The sequence below is a fragment of the Polyodon spathula genome, chromosome 6 (genome assembly GCF_017654505.1).
Source record: "Polyodon spathula isolate WHYD16114869_AA chromosome 6, ASM1765450v1, whole genome shotgun sequence".
Classification (NCBI taxonomy): Eukaryota; Metazoa; Chordata; class Actinopteri; order Acipenseriformes; family Polyodontidae; genus Polyodon; species Polyodon spathula.
The window spans coordinates 64926956-64951478 of NC_054539.1; the positions used below are offsets into that span (position 1 = coordinate 64926956).

Here is a 24523-nt window from a genome sequence, read left to right on the forward strand (position 1 = left end):
AGTAGCAGGGTTCATTTGAATAATAAATGTCTTTTAAAAAATGTAAGTTAAAGATTTATTAAAGTCTTCCTAGTGTTCAAAAATGCAATACCCTTCTTCTAGTATTTCATTGCTATAGCATGCATTGGTAGTACAATCTGAGTAGCATATGTATCAGAATACAATCCTACTGAATGTGTTTATTTTAATTGTTATTGGAAAAAGGCCATATGAACTATAATTAACTTGTTTACAATGGCATCCAAAGACATTTTGCTTTTTCTCCATTGCGCTTGAAGGTGAGGTCTGAGATGGAGACCCTAGTGAGGGAGAAGGGAGTGAACTCGTTCCAGATGTTCATGACCTACAAGGATCTGTACATGCTTCGGGACAGCGACCTCTACCAGGTCTTCTGCACCTGCAAGGATATCGGGGCTGTGGCACGAGTCCATGCAGAGAACGGGGAGCTGGTGGCGGAGGTGAGTTCTCATTTATAAATAATGACCAATACAAGCAAAGGCAGTACTAAAAGCAGCCCTATGTGGTCAAGCTAACTGAGGACTTACAATCATATTTACCCTGTCTGAACTTCACTGGCTTCTAATTCTAATTAACCAGTATATTGATTCAATGGAAGCCTCTTGCATGCCTGTCATATCTAATTGCTCTCTACTACCCCTTCTACTGTTTGTCAAGAGGCAGTATAAAGACTCGTTCATTTACAAATACAATGATTTTTTTTTTTTTATTTTGTAGATTTTAAATTACTTAAAAGTTTGTTTAATTAATAAAGACACACCTATGCTACCAGGCACATCTTCAGATCAGGCCCCTTTAGTGTCCAGCACAGATATTGCTTAATTATACTGGCCCTGTCTTCTCCTTGTACTGCATCATTAACATTGAAATCAGTAATAGCAATATGCTGGCGTGACTTTTTAGTGCTGCTTTGAATTTACCCTTTTTGACTGTAAATGCCAGTTCATAATATTCCCCAGGAGAATTCTAATTATGGATGTCCTTTAAAATTTTAAATTTCAGGGTCTTTTATGCTGCCTGAGAATGTTTTCATGGCCGGGGCATTAGACTTCCTGGATCTCTGGCTTGCATGCATTATAAAATCAGGTCAGCCTTCCCTAGTGACTAAAGCAAAAAGACTAGAAAAAGAAATACATGTCAGACTTATTTAGTTTGGAGAACAAGCGGTAGGTTCCCTTTCAAGAACGAAACCATTACCGAATGGGTATTTAACTCCTAAAGGGCCTGTGATGCAGTCATGGCCCAACTGTGCTCACTGTCCTCAGAGACATTTTTCCTTTCAAGACTGACCTGGCGGAGAGCCTTGTTCAGATAAATACAATTGTTGCTTATATTTGTATATATTTAGCATTTTATGTGTTTTTACACATTTTGTATGTGATTATTAAACAACTCTCTGTAATAGTTTTTCCATTTAAGCGTATTTGTGTGCTACAGCAGACCGAGATGTTCTCTTCCATTTGTTGTTGCTTGCAATTACAAACACAGTATCTTGATGCCATTTTGGTGCCAGCTATTTAAATAGCATCACCATTGCGAAGGCTACTATTAGTACTAACTGAGTGGTTTTGCCAGTGGCTTTACTGTACATTGCTTGTACATTACCACCCACGGTAACTGCATCCAGACAGCTGCTTCTGGTACCGACTTGGTTCAGAACCGGTACCGACCCAGTGCTAAAGCCACTAAACCGGTACCGCCCTGACCTGGTGCCGACCAGGTCTCGAACAAGTACCAACAAAGTGCTAAAGTCACCGCCCGGTCGACCATATACAAGCAGATTGAGGCAGCAGCTGTACAACCCTATACCATACATTGCATTGTTTGCTCGCTGTATCATGCCCGGGTTCTATCCCTGTGAGACATGCAAGGCCAATCTGCCTATGGAAGACAAGCGGGATGGTGGCCTCAGGCTGATCCTTGACCTCAGACAGGTCAACCTATATCTGAGCCGAAGGCGGTTCAAGATGTTGAGATTGCAAAGACTGTTGCAGTCAATTAGGCCAGGTGACGACAGATGCCTATTTCCACATCCCCATAAAACCAACATACAGGAAGTACCTCCGTGTCTTGCCATTTGGCCTCTCTCTAGTGCCACGTGCCTTCTTGAAGTGCATGGAAGCTATTTTGGCCCAATTGAGACTGGTTAATTGCGGCTTGTTTCCAGCTCAGGCAGAGGCCCACGCGGAACCTGTCACCGGCCACCTTCAACGGTTGGGCCTTATGGTGAATCATGTGAAGAGCCAGCTCACACCTTTCCAGAGCCTGTTTTCTCGGAGTGTGCTTGGACTCCAGGTCCATGCTGGCCTCTCTATCAGATAATAGAGCGCAGAGAATAGCTACCTGTTTGGAGCTCTTTTAGTTCAATGCAGCACTAATGGTATGATGTTCTAGAAACTTCTGGGTCTGATAGTAGCAGCTTCCTAGACCCATCTATTGGGTCTCCTGCATGTGCACCATCTGTAGGCCTTGGTTCAATCGCAGGGTCTTGCAGCCCACGTTGAACCGCAACCACCTACTGGCAGCTTCCCACCTCAGGGCACTCTCTTGGTGGAAACAACTGGCCCATCTACGCCTAGGCGTAGCACTGGGCCTTGTCACCAGAAGAGAGGTCTTAACCATGGATGTGTCCAGCATGGGCTGGGTCGCTGTGTGAAGTGGCTGTGTGCAAGATGTGTGGAATCCCCATGGAAGGGTCTCCACATCAGTGTTTTAGAGCTGCAGGCAGTTTGGCCCCTGCATTCGAGCAGTTTTGGACTTTCCAACAGGGTACAGATGCAGGTGAGGCGTCTTTCAGACACGGTGTTTGCCTCGTGGGTTCAGTATAACTGCATGTCCCGTGGCAGTTAAACTGCAATTTTGCAGGACCTTTTTGGATGAGGGGAAATCCCCCTCCATGTTAAGGTCTATCTGGCAGCTATTTCAGTTTACTATGTCAAGATTGACCCTGTATCCCCAGGAGTTTGCTTCCTGGTGGGACAATTTTGAAGGGCCACCCGCAGCTTCGTCGACCTATGAACGGCATTGTTCCTTACAGGAGGCGAAATGTGGTGCTTAATGCACTCATGAAGCCTCCATTTCAATCCCTGCATTCAGCTGAGCTGAAATTGACATATTTTAAAGCAGTGTCTTGCTGGTTATCACCTCCGCAAAGCGGGTGAGTGAGATGCAGGTATTCTCTATTGTTTAAGCCTGCTTATGTTTTACAGGTGTCCTTGGATCACCGCGCACCAATGACCCCTGTAGTCCTGCCATGCGTCTGCAGGCTTGCCTGTAAGCTGCCCAGAGCTGCGTTGTCCTTCCAACGCTGTAGCTCTGAGGTGGCTGCACGGTGAGTCTGCAGTGTGGAAAAAAACGGTTGGCTTAAAAATAATTGGATATGCCAAATTGGGAGAAAATAATAAAATAATTGGCAATTACTACATTAAAAAAAAAAAATAAGTTACTCTTCAGTGAGGTCCTGGGCAGATTGATTTACAACAGAGCAGTCTGACCTTTGAATCAGTTCACTGTGGAAAGCTTTACCAATTAATCTTGAATTAATTTCAAAACTGAAGACTGATGTATGCAAATTACCTAGTTCTGCCTTTGGGTCGAGGTAAGACCTAGGTAACGCAGGTGAGGAAAACTAAGAAAGTAGCATGCTTGTACACTCAGCTTGCTAAGCTGCCGTATGCATGATTAGAACTCAAAATCCTTGTCTAAATTCTCAAAGCTATTTACTCCAAATCGTCATCAGCACATTTTTTTCAGAAAGGAGAAATGCGGCCAATAAAGTTAACAAACTAGAAATAAACAACTAAGACTTTTAATTCAGGGGCTTGAATGAAGTATTACTTTTTTTTTATTCTTTTAAAATGTTTACTTGCTATTTTTTCCATTCAGAAAGAAATTGCGCTAATGACGTCCATAAATATATCGAACAAAATATATGGACACTGAGATACAAATGAGAACAGTTATAAAAATGAAATGCAGACCCAAGTAATGCACACACCCACAAGTGTTATCTACTGACTGTCAAACTGTATCCGCTCCCGTCTTGTGCATCCAGCAAATGTGCTCCGCATGATGTGCCCTATAGCCTGGGGGTCGCAGTCGAGTCCAGCCTATGTCACAGCTGTCCGTGACCAGAAGTTCCTAGGGGGTGGCACACAATTGGCCGAGAGCTGCCCGGATAGGGAAGGCTTAGGTCGGCAGGCTTAGGTCGCCGATAGGGTGCCTGTGGTTCTGCAGTGGAGTCTCCAGATCTGTGTTGTCCTCCGGCACTATAGGTCTGGTGGCCTCGCTGTGGATCCGCAGTGCGAAAAATGATGGATTGGCAGGAGAACATTTCAGAGGATGCGTGCTCCAGCCTCCGTTCCCCGAGTCAGCGGAGGGGGGGGGGGGGTGCGAGCGGTGAGCTGAGGATACAGATAATAATTGGGCACACTAAATTTGGGAGAAAACCAGGGTAAAAAATTGGAGAAGAAAAAAAAATGCATCCTTCTAATTCTTTGAAGATTTTACCTAGAACTTTTAAATGGGTTTTTGATGTTGAAGTGTGTGCTTTACGTTACATTTGGCAACAATTACAAATTGAACTATGTGATTTTATATTCTTTTGCAAATGGTAGCGATGCAGATTGCACTTGTTTTGTAATTACAGCATGGACGGCTATTCGCATATTTGTTTAATCAATATAATTCAGTAACATTTAGTTGCAATGTAGTAAGGGGAATGAGGTTAGTGAATTTAAAATCTGTGTTTAAGACAGTTACTATTCAACATTGTCATGGGAAATAAGCGCTCAATTTCTTTTTTTTTTACAGGGTGCCAAGGAAGCTCTGGATCTTGGTATCAGTGGACCTGAAGGCATCGAAATCAGCAGGCCAGAGGAGGTGACCTTTTATATTGAGAATTTGAAAAAAATTTAACTAATTTCACTTTCACTGGCGTTTCAAATCCAGTTATCCTGCAGTAACACGACACAGCAAACATCCACAGCAAGAGCAAACTGCCATCGAGACAGCAGCCCTTCCCACTAGTACTTTGTCTCTCATTTTATCAACTGTGAAGACTCCAAGTGCATCACGCAGTTATCACTTAATTGAATGCATATGATAGTTGAAATAACAAGAAACTAAATCTGCAGTAGGTTTAGAACATTAATAGACCACATCAAACAGATCAGCTGTGAAGCAGTAACATACAGAGTATTTCATTCTTCATTAGTTTACTTAGTAATTAAACATTCAGTTACCGTAGAAACATGGAAGCAAGTGGGATGAGTCAAACCCGATACCAAGTGTTTGCATACAGTACGTCTCGGCTGTCAGAATGTGGGGGTACTTATGAGGTTGAAATCATGGCTAAGGTTACAAACTCTCTTACCCCTTACTGTAGCTGATATACAACACAGTGCAACTCACAGTAGTTGAGAGAGGCTTTCGTTTACACAAAGGTGCTCTCCAGTATATATTCCAATGTCAGTCTGAGGATTTTGACTGAATTCAGTGGTGGACTAGTGAAAGGTAAGGAAAAAAACAGTTGCTTCAGGCTTCCCTACATCCGGCTGCCTGTTGCAGCACTAGTTTATAAACCTGGTGTTTTGATGTCTTCAGTTATCCTTGTTGGAAATGGGGAAGGCCGTATAAATTTGTTCTAATAGCACTAGATGGTAGTCATGCGTTTGTATTTTGTAGAAAGTATGCATTTGGTAAAGTACATTTTAGCACAAATGTTCTGCTCCTTCCAGGGATGCAATCCCTCTCCATCATAGCCAAGTATGTGCAAGGTCCTCCTCGTCAACTGTAGAGTGTAGAGAGGTGACGTGTTGAGATGCAGGGATTTGTTGCAGTAAAACACGTATGAATCACCTTTAGGTGAGACAAGCTGGAGGTGTCATTTTAGAAACATTTATTGTCAGTGGTTATCCATGATCCGTGACATTTTCTCACTAATGCAATGTGTTTTTTTGTTTTTTTTTTTACCTGCAGCTCGAGGCAGAGGCAACCCATCGTGTCATTATGATTGCTAACAGAGTATGTATTGTGCTAGTGTGTGTGTGTTTGCTTCTTTTATTATTGTTCTTTTACATTTATCATCCATAAATAGTACATGCTCAAAGCGGTATTGTCTATCTTTGCTGACCATGCAGCAGCAATTATTTCACTGCTGAGAAGACAAGCACAATTCAAGTTGTTGTGTAATAGGTCACCAAAGTTATATCTTTAAAACAATATTTAGGGCTTGTTACAGCAACCCAACCTATTTAAAAAAAAAAAAAAAAAAAAAAAGGCTTATGTTTAGAGTGCATTTTTCTTCCTGGCTACCATGCACCGATCTTACCCCCCAATCAGACATAAAAACAGCCTTTTAATAACCTTTTCAGACGTTATTAATGGCTGCAGTACAGGATTAATAACCTGGACTCCTGTGAGTCTGTTGTGGCCCTGACACTTACTGTTTTCATAAAATGATATTTGAGTTTGCAATGTAAATGAGCCTGAAAAAAAATGCCTAATATCTTTTTTACTTTCAGACTCATTGTCCCATTTATCTGGTTAATGTGTCCAGCATGTCTGCAGGAGATGTTATTGCAGCTGCTAAGATGCAAGGTAAACTAAAAAAAATAATGATACGCAAACACACACAGAAGATGTGAATACAAGGTAGTTAGAAATGTACTGGAACCCTGGAAGTCTTGCTTGCTGCTGCGACAGACACATACAAAAACATCTTTACTTACTTAATTGCAGCTAGCAGAATAAATAACACATATTATTGCTATATGTGCAATCCTCTTTGTATAGTCCTGTATAAAAAGGAAAGTAAGAAATCAACTATTACTTCTTAATTTCATACACTATAGCTGTTACTTTTTTTTTTTTTTTTTAATTGCAGGTTATTAGATAGGTCAGTAAAAATAAATCGAACTGCACATCACTAGTTTTCAGCCCAGAAAGAAGATTAAATTGCGCGCCTATCAGAGGTTAAAGCCTGCCTTCCAACGCACTAATACATGATCACTTTGATTCACACACTAAAATTAATGTCCTTTAGTAAATACCATGTGAACACAGCTCATCTCATTATTCAGAGCTGGATGCTCATTTACATACATCAACATGCATTACCATAAAAGTCACATTTCATTCTGAATATCAAGGTGTGAAGCACTAAATTTAGTGTGCGCTATAATATGCCAAGTATCGCTCTCAATAATTAATGCAATTGCAATAGTAAATACGGCAGTCGTGAACATTCGCCCTTTCGTAAATGAGGCCCCTGGTGTAAAACTGAACAAAAATGTGCCAGCAAAATCAATAAATAAAGTGGGACAGATGTATCTCCGGTGTTAGTTTTATTTTGTGAATGCATTCTCTTTAGGGAAGGTTGTCCACGCAGAGACAACCACAGCCCATGCTGTGCTGAACGGACTGCATTACTATCACCAGGACTGGGCACATGCGGCAGCCTACGTCACTGTGCCTCCACTTCGACTGGACCCAAACACGCCAAACTACATCATGAGCCTGCTTGGCAAGTAAGAACACCCTATTCAGCAGCAGATATCCACAGTGAGACATGCATGCTTATTCGTAGTGGCTCAGTAGCTGATGTGGAGGGGAAATATCCTGTGATTATGATGTAATAAACACTGCATTACTTCCCCTGAGTTAATTTTCCTTGATAGTAACAAACTTGCAAGACATTTGCAAATGTTTTATTTTTATTATTCATTTATTGTATGAAGTTCTAACTGCTAAAATCAATGTTCTTCTTGTAAGTTGTATTAACACTATTACTGATTCCCTTTCAATTGTGCTGAGAATCTTCTGATTCTCAGCTTGTTATTAATGCACTTGATGTTTTTACAGTGACTCTGTAAACGTTGTAGCCTCAGACCACCGTCCCTTCACCACCAAGCAGAAAGCAATGGGGAAGGAAGACTTCACTAAAATCCCACATGGCGTCAGTGGTGTTCAAGACAGGATGAGTGTTATCTGGGAAAGAGGAGTGGTGCGCTGCACATTCATTATTACCACCAGTACTGGCCACCTCATTGGAGGGCTTGTGACAAAAGCTAAATTACTTGTTGGCTTCATTTTTGTTTGTGGTAGTGGATGTAAGAAATGCCTGTACATCTGTTAGAAATACAACATGGTGTTTCTTACTTCCAACCAGGGGCAGTGTTTCACAGGGGAGAAGACTTATGGTTACACTCTGGTGTACCAGAGGACCTGTTTGAGAGCTCTTTGAGAACAGTCATCAGGATGTGATTCCTGAAACTGAAAATTATACACAAAGTGAATGAAAACAAGAAGAAAAATACATTTTATTAAGATGTGTACCTTTGAATTTAAATTTGACAGACCTTTTAATAAAGTAAAAGAATTGGAAAGTAGTATGTTGTATGTATGCTATTTATTTTATTTATACAGGTTGTAATCTATTAAATACCTGTATATAATTATGAAGGCATTCAAGCTTATCAAAGCTTTTTATAATTAAATATGCTGGCCAATATAAGGCACTTTGTATATTAAAGAATTTCTCTACAAAGTCATAAAATAGTTATTAGCAATGGTAAACCAACCATGCATACCTCATTTATTTGTTGATATTTGTGAAGACAGGACTGGTTGCACACTCAAAAAAAACTATATTCTTAAGACATGATCCCTGATGTTGTTCATCATAATCTTACATTTTATTTGCTTAAAAACATTTTGATTCAAGCAAGACAAAGTAAAAACACAACATAGCGTGTCTTGAGCAGCTGCAGCGGTACAGAAATTGCAACAGCGATATTTGTTTGATCCCATCAGGTGGGAGGCAAGATGGATGAAAACCGCTTCGTTGCCGTGACGAGTTCCAACGCTGCGAAGATTTACAACCTGTACCCGAGGAAGGGCAGGATCATCCCCGGGGCTGACGCAGACGTCGTGGTCTGGGACCCAGACGCCACAAAGTAGGGAAATCAATTTAATCAGCACCTGACACATCCATATAATCGGCTCTGTGGTCTGGAGCTCTTGCATACATAATGTGTAATCCATGACAATTGTCCTGTTTCAGTTACATTCATTGAAATTATAGTAAATGGTAAATGTATAACCCATATACTATAAAAAGGGCAACAAAAGTGTTCAAGTAAAGTCTAAAGTATTTTTTCTAAAGCTTAAATGCTAATATTTTGGAAGGGACATTTCATATGCATTTATGCATTTTCACAGTTGCAGGGAGGTGTTGTTGATCTATTTGAACTTATCTTTATGAATAGTGTACCACCTGCTGGATGAACAGGGCTCTGCAACATGTAATTCCACCAAGTAACCAGCAAATGGCAGTAAATTCCACTGACCCTCAGCAGGGCAGACTATACAAGAAAACATGAATTATGAATACAATCACACAAATGATCTGAGCTTAGTGGAATGAACATGAATTGGGAGAAAAAAAAAATTAGAGGAAAGCATAAGAAAGCACACCATCACAAAGACATTTCTAATTTTGAAAATCCAGTGAATTTTGCTTTTTTAAGTACAACACATGACGTGGTTAGATATCAGGAAGAAGTAGCAATTTCTCATCCATAGTGTGGTCTTTGAGATATCAGAATATTCCAAAAATAAAGTATAAAATACAAGCAAAGAACCAAAAGAACTTCCAACAGAATTAAAATGGAAAGCAAGACAATATTGTTCATTCTGATTAGACAATTCTTTGGAAAGCACTTTTTTAAATGTGAAAGCCAGAATAATACTGCATTTTATTGGCATGCATCATTAAAATAAATGAAAATAAATGGAGGCTGGCAATTTAGCCATGAGGGGCTAGTTTTCAGTTGTAGTAACGCATTGAGTCAGTACAGTTTTTAGCATAGACATTTGTTAAAGGGCAAAACTTCAATCAAATGAAATAAGAGATTGTTCTAATTTTAACATTTCAGACAACTTTGCTGCATAGTTAACTGATCAAGCATCTCATTTGTGGCCCAGGCTCTCTGTTTCAACCCTTCGGTTTCTATCTTGTTATCAGTAACTCACATTTTCCTAGACCACACACTGGTCTATATGACACTTGCTCCAATATCATCACAGCTAAAATGCATTCTTAATGAGAAAATAAGCCTGAGGCTTGTGTCTCTGTACAGGGCTGGTCAGGGTCAATATACCAGTCCAAGGTGGGTTGTCTGGCGCATGATACCACTCCATAGCAGTTTGCCTCCGTGCAGCTCTGCTGTGTCACTGATGCAGCTTCAACAGTACTCTGTGCTCATTTGAATAAAGCCAAAGCTGTAAACAGGAGTGTTGTATCAGCATTCAAGCTGCAGAAAAAAAAACAAAAAAAAAAAACAGGGTTAGTTTTTTTTTTATCCTGCCCTTGATACATTTAATTTCACAAAGCTTATATACGTGTCCCTCACTCGCTGCAAAGCCATGTCAGGAAGCGTCACACTTCGGTAGTTATCAACAGCACTTGAGACAACAATGCATGCTACAGTCATGGTACTACTACTGCACGGGGGAAAACTAGTGTGAGCTGGAAATGCAGGATGAAATTACCTGCCTGTGCAGAAAACAATTTCATGAATTTCATTTGAATTCCCAGCCAAAATCCTAGCTCCAGTTAGAAAATGACTGATGTTTATGCTTTCCAACGTTTCAGTGTATTAAGACAGGGTTTGGTTTATAAAATATTTAAGGTGTTAAATCACACAACACTACCCATTGCATTGACAGTAAACATCTCTTAGGGACCATTTTAATGAAATATGTTGCAAAGGTTATGTGGCCTTGTAGCAGGGAGAGATCTGTGCTGACTCTGCTGGCGTGTTCACAGTACTGCAGGAAGAGGGCGGCAGTCTTCCAACAACCGCCTGTGAGTCATGGCAGTGACACGGGGAGGTGGGAAGGTAGGTGTGTGGACTTTCCCCCTCTCTGAATGGCTGAGAGGCGAGTCTTGGCAGATTGCTAGCCCTATAAAAAAATGCTCTGCTGTTTCCTCAGGTCTGCCCACTTAGACACGCCGAGAGTGCGGAAGCTCTGATTCAGGACTGGGAATCAGCCGGGAGAAAAGAAAGAGTTTCACAACGAGATAGAGAGAGCGAGGAACCCTTGGGCAAACCCTGGCGTATTGTAAAAGAGCAGGCTAGTTAGTCGACAGAGTAGGACGGTGATCTGGGTCGTGCGGGTAGCGGCGACCGGGATAACGCTGCCGAGTGCAGCACCTTTTATTTATAGTTTTATTACTGTTTTATTTTCCCTTGTTCTTTTCGCCTTCTGTTTTCATTATTATTTCTTTGAGCACCTGCGAGTGCACTTGCTGTTCGCTTACCAGCTGTGGTATTTCCGTGGTGCTGTCTATCATCGTTGATAGGCAGCCCACGGTCAACAGTGCCCTCTGCCGGAAAAAGCAAGAACTGGTCTAAATAAAACTGGCCACCTGTGTGGTGTTTTCAATTACACCTGTCTGTCTCCTAGTCCGTGAATTACCCACACCCCTTCCACAGGCCTGTTAATCAGTTACCATAGTTAGAGGCCATACATCTCTTTGTGTCATTCTTTTAATAATGTACTGCTTCACAGTTACATGATGCACTTCAAAAGCAGCGCGCTGCATTATTTTGTAAAAACGAATTGTCAGTGTCAATTTTGCATGACCTGTTCTAGCTCTGTATCTTTTTATATGTTCTGTATCTTGATTCTCTCTCCCCAGGACCATCTCAGTGAGCACCCAGGTGCAGGGCGGGGATGTCAACCTGTATGAGAACCTGCGCAGCCATGGAGTGCCGCTGGTCACCATCAGCCGTGGGAGAGTGGTCTCCGAGAACGGGGTGTTCATGTGTGCTGAGGGGACCGGCAAATTCTACCCACTCAGGACCTTCCCTGACTTCCTGTACAAGAAGATGGTACAAAGAGAAAAGGTAGGAGAGAGGAGATGCCTTACTACTAACACTTTGTGTGGGAAGACATTGTAGTTTCTGGCAGCGAACTGGGTCAAAACAAGACTAAGTGTTGACATTGTTTTGGTACTCAAGGAGTAGTACTGGACTATGAACCTGGTCCTGAATCTCACACAAGAAATCTGTTCTACCCGCTATTTACTTTCACTGTCAAGAAATGTCAGACCCATGACAAGGGACAAAAACAAATATCAGAATACACTTTAGTTTCCATCTCACCCAGGGAACAGTAAACGCCATAGTGACACTTAAAATACTTACAGTACATTTAAAGACACGTTAAATCTGCTATTTAAAATGTCTGGTTTAAATCCATGCTGGTTTCACATTTCAGTGCCAAACCCTGAAGGGTGTGGAGCGTTCTCCATACGCTGGCGACGTGGCAGTGGTCTCAACTTCCGGGAAGGAGTCGGGACCCCCGGACGGTGACGCTGCAGCCAGACCTTCAACAAGGCATGGAGGCATGAGGGACCTGCACGAGTCCAGCTTCAATTTATCTGGTAGGCATCTTGCGCCTGTATAATAATGTGGAGACTACTTTGCAACTGCTGGTATATTTTATTAAAATGGCAATAGTTGGACATTTTTCTCAGATTGCATAGTCTAATTAGTCTAACCATGTTAAAGAATACACACTGTACCACAGCATAGTAAAAACAGGTACTGTATGATATCAATAAAATTGTTTCACCAGTTCTTGTTTTGTATGTTCAACAGATTGAGCATTCAAGCTAAAAGCACATTTTTAAATCCTTTTAAAATATTATGTTCACACCAAAAAAAAAAGAGAGAAATGGAATGTTTTCAGATGTGTGTAAAATAAAAAAAATTATGAGGGAAAAAAAAGGGAAGTAGCTATTGCAGCACAGTTGAGGTTAACCGTTTTGCTTTGTAAATGCTGTGTTTTGTGTGCCTTAGGTACCCAAACTGATGATCATGTTCCAAAGAGATCTTCTGCCAGGATTCTGGCTCCCCCTGGTGGCAGGTCCAGCGGAATTTGGTAACCATGGAAACCCCTCAAACTTGGGACCAAATACAGCAGCGAATTCCAATACAATATCGCTACTGGGTCACAACACTGAAATCATTGTCTTAACTAACTGAAGGAGGAACAAAAAACACTGCACTGATTTTTATACCGTGCTTAGAATATCCTAAACAGATACTGTACTTTAAAAACTTTTAAAAGAGAAAGGCACTTCATTTTCTAATTGGACACAAACTAGAATTAGCTGCTTAGGGACTGATTAAAACAATGTGTATTTGGAAGATTGGCTGCTGACACTGTATGTGATAAACAATGAAGACGATGTCCCTGGCTGTAATGTTAACGTGTTTTTAGGAAGGAAATTTTAAATTAATGTTGATAAGGAAAGGCCGATAAAATAAAAGTTCATTCAAATATTTGTTTGTTTGTTTTCTGGAGGTTCAGCACTTAGTAAATCTGTCAGTAAAATATCTCTAGCCAGAATGTTTTTTTGTTTGGGTGCTACAGTGCAGTGTGTGTTGATTGGGGTTATGTGGCAGTACTAGAAGCGGAACAAAACATAGTGCTTTTCCTGTATAGTGCGCTTTGTCATGGTGTCTCCTTGTTACTCCAAATGCCTTGAAAACAGTATGTCAAAGTCCTGAAAAATATGAGTTTCTTTATTTAATAAATGGGAATGTTAGCCAAGAAAACATAGTTTCAACATGTATTTAATTTACTTCATGAAGTCCTTTATTTTAAACATCCCTGTTAAAGAAGTGATGCCCATTCATTACCTCTTGTTAGCTTCAGCAACCCCACTCCCTACGGGCAAGACGATTAATATTGAGATACAAATATCAAAACCACAATACACTGTACTTTCATGCATTTTGTGCCCATTGTCTGATTGGACCAGGAAGAGTTAATATTAGTCATTGTTTTGTTTTTCATTTCAAAACCCTGCTGCTTCCAGCACAAAATGCTATCCCACACCAAGATGACTGCCCCTCAGGTTTTTGTTTTTAATGAGCCCCAGTGGGATATCATCAGAAGTGCTAATCCACATGGTTCAATTTGTAAATCTAAACTCAATTACAAACAACCATGTAAGCAGTGTAATCTGTGGTATAATTAAAAAAATATTTTCATTTTTTTTCTTCAGATTAGTTTCAGTGGGTTATCTTTATATTGGCCAAATCTCTTTGGATATCTGGCACATTTCAGGCTTTATATACCAGTAACAGTCTTTGTAATATTCCGTATTCCTTTGAATTTAAGACATACTTCATAAACTAAGCCTACATCTTAAATTTGAGTTTAGTATAGTGATGCGTGCATTAAAATTGCCAACAAAAGATGTGACAGCCCCACTACACAAACAGCACCGTGACTGACTGGCAGTCGAAGGGTTCTGTGGTAGTTATCCTGCTCGATGTAAACAAAGCAAGCTTTCGCTCAGCGCCCGCCTGTGTAGCTATGGCGGTGATGCAGTAGCCTCGAATTGGCGCTGCTGCGTTCTTAAACAGGCATAGGCTCCCCGGACACACCCACCAGCCAATCAGGACCTCTTGATCAGCTCAGCTCCGGGCAAGCCTTCCTGTTCACCACAGCTGTCACAAAGCGTCATTTGAAAAAAAGCTTTTGCAATTTCAGCGTTTCGTCATTAGGCTTAGTTCTAATTTCTACTTGCCAAGCAGTACCACAGTTCACAGAAAGGGAGAAAAACGTGTGCGAGTAATCACAACTGGAAAAGAAGCCACGCATAGCTGTAATGCTCCGTGTGACAGCAGACAGCTGCAAACTGCCTCCTTATGTTGTTTTCTTATATGAGTAAATGCATCTTTGTAAATATATTTTATTTTATTTCTTTTTTTCCCTCAAGTTGAGGGTGGGAAATTTGGGCTGCATTTTAATGTCACTTGATCTGATTGCCAGCAATTGAAGTGAATCCAACATACAGCACGTAAATAATTAGATACCAGGAAGCAACAGCCAGGGTTCATCTGTTGTGTTGTACATTAAATAAATATGCATAATCAATGAAAAAAAAAAAAAAAAATTAAATAAGCAAAGAACTGCAAGCCTGTGCTAATATGAGGTAAAACCCTTATTTGGGTATCACTGTCTATTTGGATCCTTATAGTAATGGAGAACAAAAGATTAGTGTCACTTTTGCATTTCTATGATAAAAGGAAGTCTTTTTTATCCATCGCAGAGCACCTTTCGTGCCATTCTTGTGATGAGTATTGATGACGAACAAAAAAACATGGAAATTCATCAGTTCAGGACAGGCATTCTTATGGGTTAAAGGCTCTGAAACGAAATGAAAAACTGTATGAACATCATTTAGATGTACTATTTAATGTCATGTTAATCAAAGAAACAACAAAATGATACAGCAAAATTATTCTCAAGAAAATGTTTGAAAACACTAAATATTTTTACAAAATTCTTTTAAATGGATTAAAAAGGCCAGTCCACATGTTGACGTGTTTTTGAATGCACGTTAACATGGACGTTTTCAAAATAATATTGGAGTAACAATAATCGTACAACAAATACAGACTTGTTGAGCAAGATATATTTGTTAAATTAATGTCAGCTTGATAACTTTGTATGCTGAAAAAGGAATGGCTAGTTTGCATGGAAACTGACTGGTGCTGGTCTCTTTAACACAAACAACAAATAGGGTAAAGTGGTTGTTGCTTTGTTTTTAACAGGACAGTTCTTTTAATATCACTAGCTATGAAAAATACAGTTTAGGATGCTATACAGTTTTCCTTAGTGTATGCTGGTACGTTATTCAACTGCATGGTTTATCTTGAAAAAATAAAGAACTGCAAAAACATGTAGTATCCTATATTACTTCAAAGATTACCGGTATAGAACAACTGTACCGAACTGTAGAATGAAAAATCGAACAGTAGTACCTGAACTGATTTTGCAAAAAAGTTTTACATTAGTTTAAATATTCATTAGCAATCTGTTGTTCGTTGTAATGGTTTGAGCTTCACACTGCTGTCTCCGTTACCCAGAGTTTTTATTTTTCTTGTTAACTGCTTCATCCGTCTAGCTTCTTCATGTTAACTTGTATAATGCTAGCTTATAAACTGTACTTCCACGTGGATTGTCCACATGTTGGCTACTTACTACAGTATCTTCAAAGACGTCTTGGGAACGATGCAGTTTTTATTACCGGCCAGGCATTCATCAAATGTGTCTGTAGTTCATGTAAAACAACCAGGGCAAGGGTCAACAAATTAACAGTGTTACTGGACAGCATGAAATGAACTTCATTTTGCAGGAGATAAAGTGGTCACGTCATTTCTAAAAACAAACAGGATGTTTATTTTGATTTGATAAGCTGGAATCACAAACATCACTATGGAATGGGGAGTTTGTGTATGTCCATAGATTTACTGCATGGAATAATTCCATCCATGATTCCTAAGGCACGTCAATGTAATAAACCACTTGTTTTTTGTTTTTTGAACCAGCGGATGGAGTTAATTTGTCATGTCTTGTTTGGGTCATAATTAAATTAATGGATACAGAAATGTTATGTCACATTTGTGCACTTCTTTAATTCTCTAGTAGAATAAGAGGAGGCAAACAAGAGGCAGATAAGATTGAATAAACTCTTATAGTGTGTTATTCGTGTACTGGCTTACAGATTTACACATACCCAGACAACAGTTAATCAAGAATAATCACACAGACTCAGGTATTCAAAGTTTACCGCATCAGAGTATATATTCACTCCTTCGGTTTATTAATGCTTAAATGGATCGAGTGATCACAGATCTATTTTAAACCCTAGCCCATGGACAATCCAGGCAGTCTGGTGCAAATTACCAGCGTTAATACTATCTGTCTAAAGTATCAATTTACACTAATGAATACAGTATAACAACCTCTCTAAAGCTAATAATAATCCTGTCCTACAGCATCGTGCTTCAATATAGGTGAGATATAAATTCAAGATCATGCTTACCCTCTGCAGAGAAGTATGTCTTAAAATAGAAAACAGAATAAAGAAAGGAAAGTCGTCCAAACGAGAGGCTCTGAATACAACACAACAGTCAGCTTCACAGAGAGGTTTTAAAAGATGGACCAGTTAAGTCTTTGTTAACAAACTCAACTGATAATATCTAATTGTAATTTTGCTCCCATATGTATAGGACTTTCTCTCCCTTTGTGTGTCAGAAGGCTTTATTAAATCTAAACAGCTGGTTTGTTAGACAGTCTTTGGACTCTGTACTAATATTACTTACGTGTTCGTAAATACTGTGAATTTGTAACCTCCGTCCTTTCTAGAATTTTTGCATGTGATGTACTAAACAGCTATTTTTCGTGAACAACTACCAAAATATCTCTGCGAATTAACAAACAGAATAATTTGCATCTCATTATAAATAGATTTGCAAAGGTGAAAGTCAAGATTAAGAACTTCCTTCTGGAAAAGATAAATGAGTGGTATATTGAACAGGAAGAATTGGTAGGCAAATATAACAGGCTTGAGCTATGGCTTCTGTAGACTCCGACCTTGTTGCAACTATGACACCGGCCAAAAAGAAAAGGAAAACAAATTTCCACGAACACGGAATTGACCTGTTAGTGAAATCGGGAAATATTATTTAACACTTTGCACTGCCAAAAAACATTACGAAACAAAATATTATATTTTAAGGTGCTTTATTTTAAAGTAACTAAAAGCCTGAAAACGTTTAAACAGGAAGTGTCACATCGAAACAGCTAGTTGAATCTACGCCAGTGAGAGGCATGCGTAAAATAACAGGCACAAACCAAAGTCGTAAATAAGGATAAAATGATAACATATCAAGGGTAAGAGCGAAAGTTTGGTATTATAATGAGATTCGTCCATTTGCATACGAAAGTAGTTTGAAACGAACAGTCGTAACTAAAGTACCACAGCAGCGATGAAACTGAGTTACGGGAGTGAAAATGACTTTAGTACGTCGTGGGTACGTCTACGAAGTCATAAAAACATACGAAAAGTCAAGATATGAAAGAAAAATCAATAACACATTGAGCCCTTTATCTCTAAAATTATTATTATTGTTTATTTATTTAGCAGACACCTTTGTCCAAGGTGACTTACAGAGACTAAGGTGTGTGAATTATGCACCAGCTGCAGAGTCACTTAAAACAATGTCTCACCTGAAAGATAGAGCACAAGGAGGTTAAGTGATTTGTTCAGGGTCACACAGTGAGTCGGTGAGTGAGCTGGGATTTGAACTGGCGACCTCCTGATTACAAGCCCCTTTTCTGTAACCACTGGACCACACAGCCTCCATGTTCCTGTCATTTGTTAAGATAAAAATTATAAAAGCAAGGGGTCCTTGAGTTAGAGCACCTGGTCTGTCAGTGAGTTTTGCCTTGGTTATTAAAACATATTTTTATGTTACCATGAGAATCCTAGTATACCCACAAGATAAGAATAAGAAGTGTGAGACCCTTAAGTCCTAAATTGCAACTGCTGATAAGAAACAGCTATATGCACATTCCAAGAGGCCCATCAAGGTTATTGAATTATGTGGTCACAGTCTCATTTAGGCTAAGGAAGATTTCCGCAATAATATTTCTGCTTAGAGCTTTTTTAACATGTTCTAAACTAATACAGAGTTTTACAATAAAAGTATTGTTATTTATAGTTACTTTTCTTCCAGTGGTCTTTTGCGTCCACGATATCAGAGTGCCCCCAGCAGGATTGGAAATCTTTCTCTGGCTCTGCTGTCAGAGGTTTCTTAAAAGCGACCACAGGGTCCGGGATCCAGCACTGAGCATCGCAGGTGTGGGTCACAGTCTCAAGTACCTGATATCTGCAATAGACTTGAACTCTGCTAGCATTCTAGTTTGCATTCTAGTTTTCCCAAGTGTGCCCACTTTACTTGTTACATTACATCCTATACATTCAGTTCTCCTTAAATTGCCCAATTTAACATTTAAATAAAAAAAAGGAAAATCCCTGTGGATGAGGGATACACTCAGACATAATCCCACAATGCTTTACCATATGGAAACAGGGTTCTCCCCAGGAATTCTGTATAGCTGGGTGGCAGAGCATTATATCTGAGAGCACTTTTAACTGGAAAAATACAATTGCCTTACTTTAAATATATAATAAGACAAGTAATTTGAATAATAAGAAATTGAATAATGAATAATAATCCACCTTAATTCGTACACAGGCTACACTGCTCCATTTATCCCCTTATCCTTTGCTGCTTTTTTGTGTTTCTGGCAGAGCTTGCACATCATACCACCCAATTCCTCCTGTAAAAAAGGGAATTTACATTTTTTTCCAAATAGCATCTCACAGTGTTTTTTTTTTTTATGCACTGGCCCCTCTTGCGGTTTTTCCCATTCTCTTGCTACAAGTTGTTCTTGACTATATCGGGTTGCTCTTTTTCATTTTCTTTTTTTTTCATCATCCATTTTGGCTTGGTAATTTCCACATTCATTGTCACTGTTTGCTTTGAAAATAATCCGTTTTTTTTTTAGTGTCAAGACATAACACAGCAACACAGTTGACATGTGATTCCAAGCTTTTTTTTCACCCAGTGCTCGCAAGTGTTCTAGTTTGCTAGCAGCACAATCAGTTTTCAGCTCAGTGGCACATCTGGCTGAAAAGGCCTGGGGAGAACCCTGGGGTACATGCAGGACACGGTTTTAGTTCTGCTTCTGGCAGTCCAGTTTTACATCTTTGACATCCACATATTATTCTGGACACATGCCTGCCTTTTCAGAGAGTTTCCCACAGGGAGTAATGGTTCTAGACTGATAACTATTTTGTTTATACATTTCATTTGATCACAGAGGGCTGTTTTGTTAGGTATTCCTTTCATCCAAAATATAAGAATTCACTATTTTTCATATCAGAGGGTTCCCAAGCCTCAGTTTCCTCTACATCATCATTGGGGAACCCCCCAGAAAAAGTTGGTTCTATTGAAGGGCCATATACAGGGTTAGAAACAAAATTGTAGTACTTTTTGAAACTTGCTAGTCCTTATGTGAAGTGTCTAAGCTGGAATCAACAACAATAGTTGGGGTCCCTAAAAATATTAGTATTAATATTAGCAGTGGGCGAAAACCGCTTCAGCAAGTACAGTAGAATCTGCCAGAACTGACTGATGCTGAATCTACTAGGCTGGATACTAATGAGAGCATAAAAAATACAAAAGAAAAACAAGTAAAAGCTGGGGGACTTTGTATCAATGGATTTAAATATCTGGTTTGTCAGAGCCACCAGTGAATGTTGCTGTTAAAATGGTACTGTATTGATATAAGAAAAGGGTGTTTTAAAAAATAATTTCAGCTTCCATCCACTTGAAAAATAGAACACTCACACACTGTATTTTGCCAAATCTCACTTTTTTATTCTATATAAAAAATGTAAAAACAGAAGCTAACATTTCGGTCGTAAGACCTTCGTCGAAGCACAATTTGTAGAAGCTGTAGACACATCTTAATAAAGGACACACATTTGTGTCACAAGTTAACAATCACTTAACACAGTTAATTGGCACTTAATCATCTGAAAACTAGTTGTAGGCTTCCAATTATCACAGTATAAACAAATGGCTTTTTTAAGAGGATATACATGTGTTACAAATCAATCGATGAGCGTAACAGATTAATAAGAACATAATTTCCAATAAATTTGCAAATAGTAAAATAAACACAATTGACAAAGTGTTGTCCAAGCAATGCACCTGTTTCTAACTGATCAGCAATAATAAAGGAATAACTTAATGTTAAATTACCAGGAAAAATACCTCTTTAGTAAATATAAGTATAAATACTAATTAGTAAAAATTCAAAAACATTACCACACTTTTGTAAAAGCTTAAAATATGCAGTAAAATCAAAACGCCCAATAAACTTTGCATCCCATGCAGCGGAAGAACACAAATGTAAAATGTCATGGGGTTGGCTTTGCAGGGGAGATGAAGGGAGTTTTCAGTTTAGTTCCGAGCAGGAGAGAAGGGGTTTGAGGATCACTTGTGACAGTTAGTTCTCTCCTGTGACATGATTTTTTTTTTTTTTTTATATAAAGTCAAATATGTACATCTACAGTTTCGGTGACAATTAAAGAGCACAGGGAATAATTGGCTTTCTGAGCTACATTTCATCACAAAGATAGTGTACAAATTCTGGTCATTCAAGTATTAAATCCTTGATATCTGTGGTTACTAAACAACTAAATCTGTTACACATATTTTGTACGATTTGGAATGACCTCTGTGTTATTACCCAAATCTTATGCATTTTAATACTTTGGAAGACTTTTCACATTTTAAAATGACCTAGTGTATGCCTGTTTTCATGAAGTTCCATATTGTGTGTTCTGTACATACAATATTAGATAGAGTGGTATCTCTATGGTATCCTATGATAAGATAATGCAGTATTTTCATTTGATTTCAATATCTGACACTGACTATTGACAAAATGAGAATTTTGATTGCAAAAAGTACTTGCACAATTGTGTAAGAAAACTACATAAAACTATAGAAATTTACTACAGATTAACAGTTTCAGTAATACTAAATAGTTCCAAGAAACACATAAAAAACTACTGAATTTTCCAAAGGGTAGCTAGAATTTATTAAGCTTTTGTGTAAAATTGATTTCCTTTTTTTTTTTAAAAGAGCACTTTGTGAAAAGTTTGTGATTGTATGCATCTGTTGAGAATCATGTTGAAAGGTGAATTTAAGCAAATTATGTTGTTATCACATGAATGAGTGCTAAATAAAAATAAACACACACACATGCTGTGGCATTCTTTTTTCTGTTTCCTTAAAACTCTGCTCCCTTTAATACTAATTCATTTTTTTATTCCTCAAGAGCTTTCTCATAACCATTGAAACACAACCACTGTAAACATGGATGGAGCTTCGGTTTTCTTTGTTGTCATGATCTTGTCTGTTTTAGTAGAGACTAGGTGTGAACTGACAACCAGACATTCCCCATGCAAAGGTCTTAACCACTGCTCCGAAGAGCCCGACCCATCTGTTACAGCAGTGCAAAACCTAACACTGCCTGTTACTTATGCAACAATGGCTGAAGGGAATGCCTTAACACTGTCTTCAGGGTATAGTGCCACCAGGGCCGGCAAGGGTGGCAGAGATTCAGAGTGTTTAAAGCATTCTGTTGGAACAGAAAACCAAACCCCAGTGGAATCACCTTTTAGACTGCAGTCTGGAAGCAACAACCAACCATGCGCCTACCATCAGCCCTCTATCTACAAGTGCGTCGGATATGCTATTATGTCACTTGTGACTGAAACTGATTTGCAACATGGTAATGAAGCTTTTCTATATTAAAGAAAACCTGTCAGGGATGCCATGTGCAAAACAAATGAATTACTCATAAACCATTTAGCCCAGCTAAACGTTTGTACAACATATCGCAGCTGTTTCCATTTAAAATATTTGTATACAGCCACTGTACTGCACATAAATAAAATCAATATTTATATATATGAGGCTCCAAACAGCTTCTTAGTGTGTGCAGCTAAGTTTGTAGCACGTCACAATACTCAGAGCTGTGCTGCTTTAGTCAAGGTTAATTCAAGCAGCCTTGCATAAGTCTGCAACAAATCTTACTGTATGTTACAATCTGCTTTTTTTAGTCCTGGACAAGTCTGTAAACCTCCCTCTACATTTCAAATTAGAATTATAAAAGTACCTAGCTGCCAAGGACTATCTCAATATACACCGGTAAATGATTCCTTTTCCAAATGACTGGTGTGGCTTGTACCCTAGGAAATGTTTTGGAAAGTAGCTGATGTACAGTATACCTGCAAATCCTGGATAAGAATTACAGATTAAAATGACATACTCAGATGCCACCCTATTGAAAGAATGAGCTATAAGATAGTGGCTTTATTAAAAGTGTGGTGCAAAACTAATGTGACTATATACAGGACCAAATATTGTACAAAACCGTGATAATGTTCACATTTTCAGTTAGATCCAGACAAGATATTATACAAAAACAGTTAAACAATGCTCACTTGAAACTAACTTGGCTCTCATTTTGCAACTATATATATATAGCTCAAGTTTCAAGTTGTTTACAGTGAGAGCAAACATTTTATAAATGTCAGAAAGACATAGTGCAGCCATTCCAAACAATACTTGAAATAGGAAAATGGTGTTTATAGGATTAACATTTTTAAGGTCTTACAGTATACTGAGGAAAAAATAAACCCATTGAGATGTACATTGCACACATATCTCTGTTTTCCAATATTTCCTATATTTTGTAAGCAAAAAAGGTTCACTCAAAAGTAACAAGCATTCCAGGAAATAGCACATTGTTCATTAACCTGCTTAAAAACTCAATCATTCAAAAGATACAGGGTAGCAGCACTAATATACATTTCTTACACTGGTGTATCTGAAATAATTAGTGGGACATTTTACCAAGGTTTGGGAAAAACGTTCAAGTTATCCTGTTAAAAGGAAACGTTTGCGAGGCTTTGGATGTTATTGGCAAAGCACAGGGTACAGTAATGGAGGTTAACCAGGTTCAGGAAAAGTTCATTTTCCAAGGACGTTGAAGCCCTATCCCCGGATACAGATGCTCTTTGTTGGGTGCCCAACAATCACATCAAACACGCAAACGAATTTACATTCCAAGAGTATCCAGAAGGGGCTACCCACTACCCATACATGTATTTGTCTGGATCAGTACTGGTGCAGTCTATGCAGTGCGTTGCATTGGTTTCGGCTGGGAAACTCCCTAATAATTACCAAACAGCTCTCGTTGCCTGATGCTTTTCTGGTTGCGTCATGTTTGTTCAGTAGAACATTTACATAGGTTTGACTTGTGTAACCTCACTCTTATGCATACGCCATCTCAATTTAGCTAACACAACATCATCTGTCAAACCGCTCCGTCGCCGTCAGCTGCAGCAGCCACGATTCCGCACTATTCCGATACAACAAATTAGACTTAAATAAACCAACAACATTTAATATGAAACAAACATTATGGTAACCTTGTACTTCAGTTATAGTAATAACGTTATGTATAACTGAATTATACCAGGCAAGGTCCACAGTAAATTACATTTAAAACAGATATGTTGAATAAATGTAATACTACCAGTGAAGGTGTATAGTCTGTAGTACTACTAGGTACATTTCAACCACTGACGAACCGGCAAGTTTGAACTATTTTAACAGCTTTGGTAAATACTGTAACCATGTCAGTTTAATCGTGTGATGTTATTTTTCAATTGCTTTTTTTTAAGTCCACATGCTCCCTGCCGTTAATTAAAATAACCCAAAGCTAACCTAAATAATAACGACTTACCGATACACATTACAATCGTAATAGCTGTACTGCGCACTGTGCGTGTTTGTTGCAGCATATGGTTACCATGATGACACACGCTGTCCTGGTAATAGTTTTTTTACTCCGAAACTGATGCCATTTTGGCTCTCCATTGTGTCAGGAGTATAACTCGCTATAATGGGAAATTTGAGCCAAAATGGTGAACATAGACATGCAGCTCTGTAAGATCGCCTCAAGCCGTCGTCTGCGC

At 39.0% G+C, this 24523-nt stretch overlaps 1 protein-coding gene across 2 annotated transcripts in view; it reads left to right on the top strand.

Moving 5' to 3' along the window:
• LOC121317470 (dihydropyrimidinase-related protein 5-like) overlaps window positions 1-16499 on the top strand; it is a 32002-nt gene extending 15503 nt beyond the window's left edge. For both annotated transcript variants that reach the window (XM_041253437.1, XM_041253436.1), the window contains 10 exons: window positions 279-458; window positions 4831-4899; window positions 5998-6042; window positions 6543-6618; window positions 7391-7547; window positions 7882-8023; window positions 8833-8975; window positions 11726-11933; window positions 12307-12472; window positions 12891-16499. In XM_041253437.1, the coding sequence (XP_041109371.1) occupies window positions 279-458; window positions 4831-4899; window positions 5998-6042; window positions 6543-6618; window positions 7391-7547; window positions 7882-8023; window positions 8833-8975; window positions 11726-11933; window positions 12307-12472; window positions 12891-12976 (1272 nt within the window). In that variant the 3' untranslated portion in view covers window positions 12977-16499. The remainder of the gene's footprint in view (window positions 1-278; window positions 459-4830; window positions 4900-5997; window positions 6043-6542; window positions 6619-7390; window positions 7548-7881; window positions 8024-8832; window positions 8976-11725; window positions 11934-12306; window positions 12473-12890) is intronic.
• Window positions 16500-24523: the final 8024 nt, after the last annotated feature.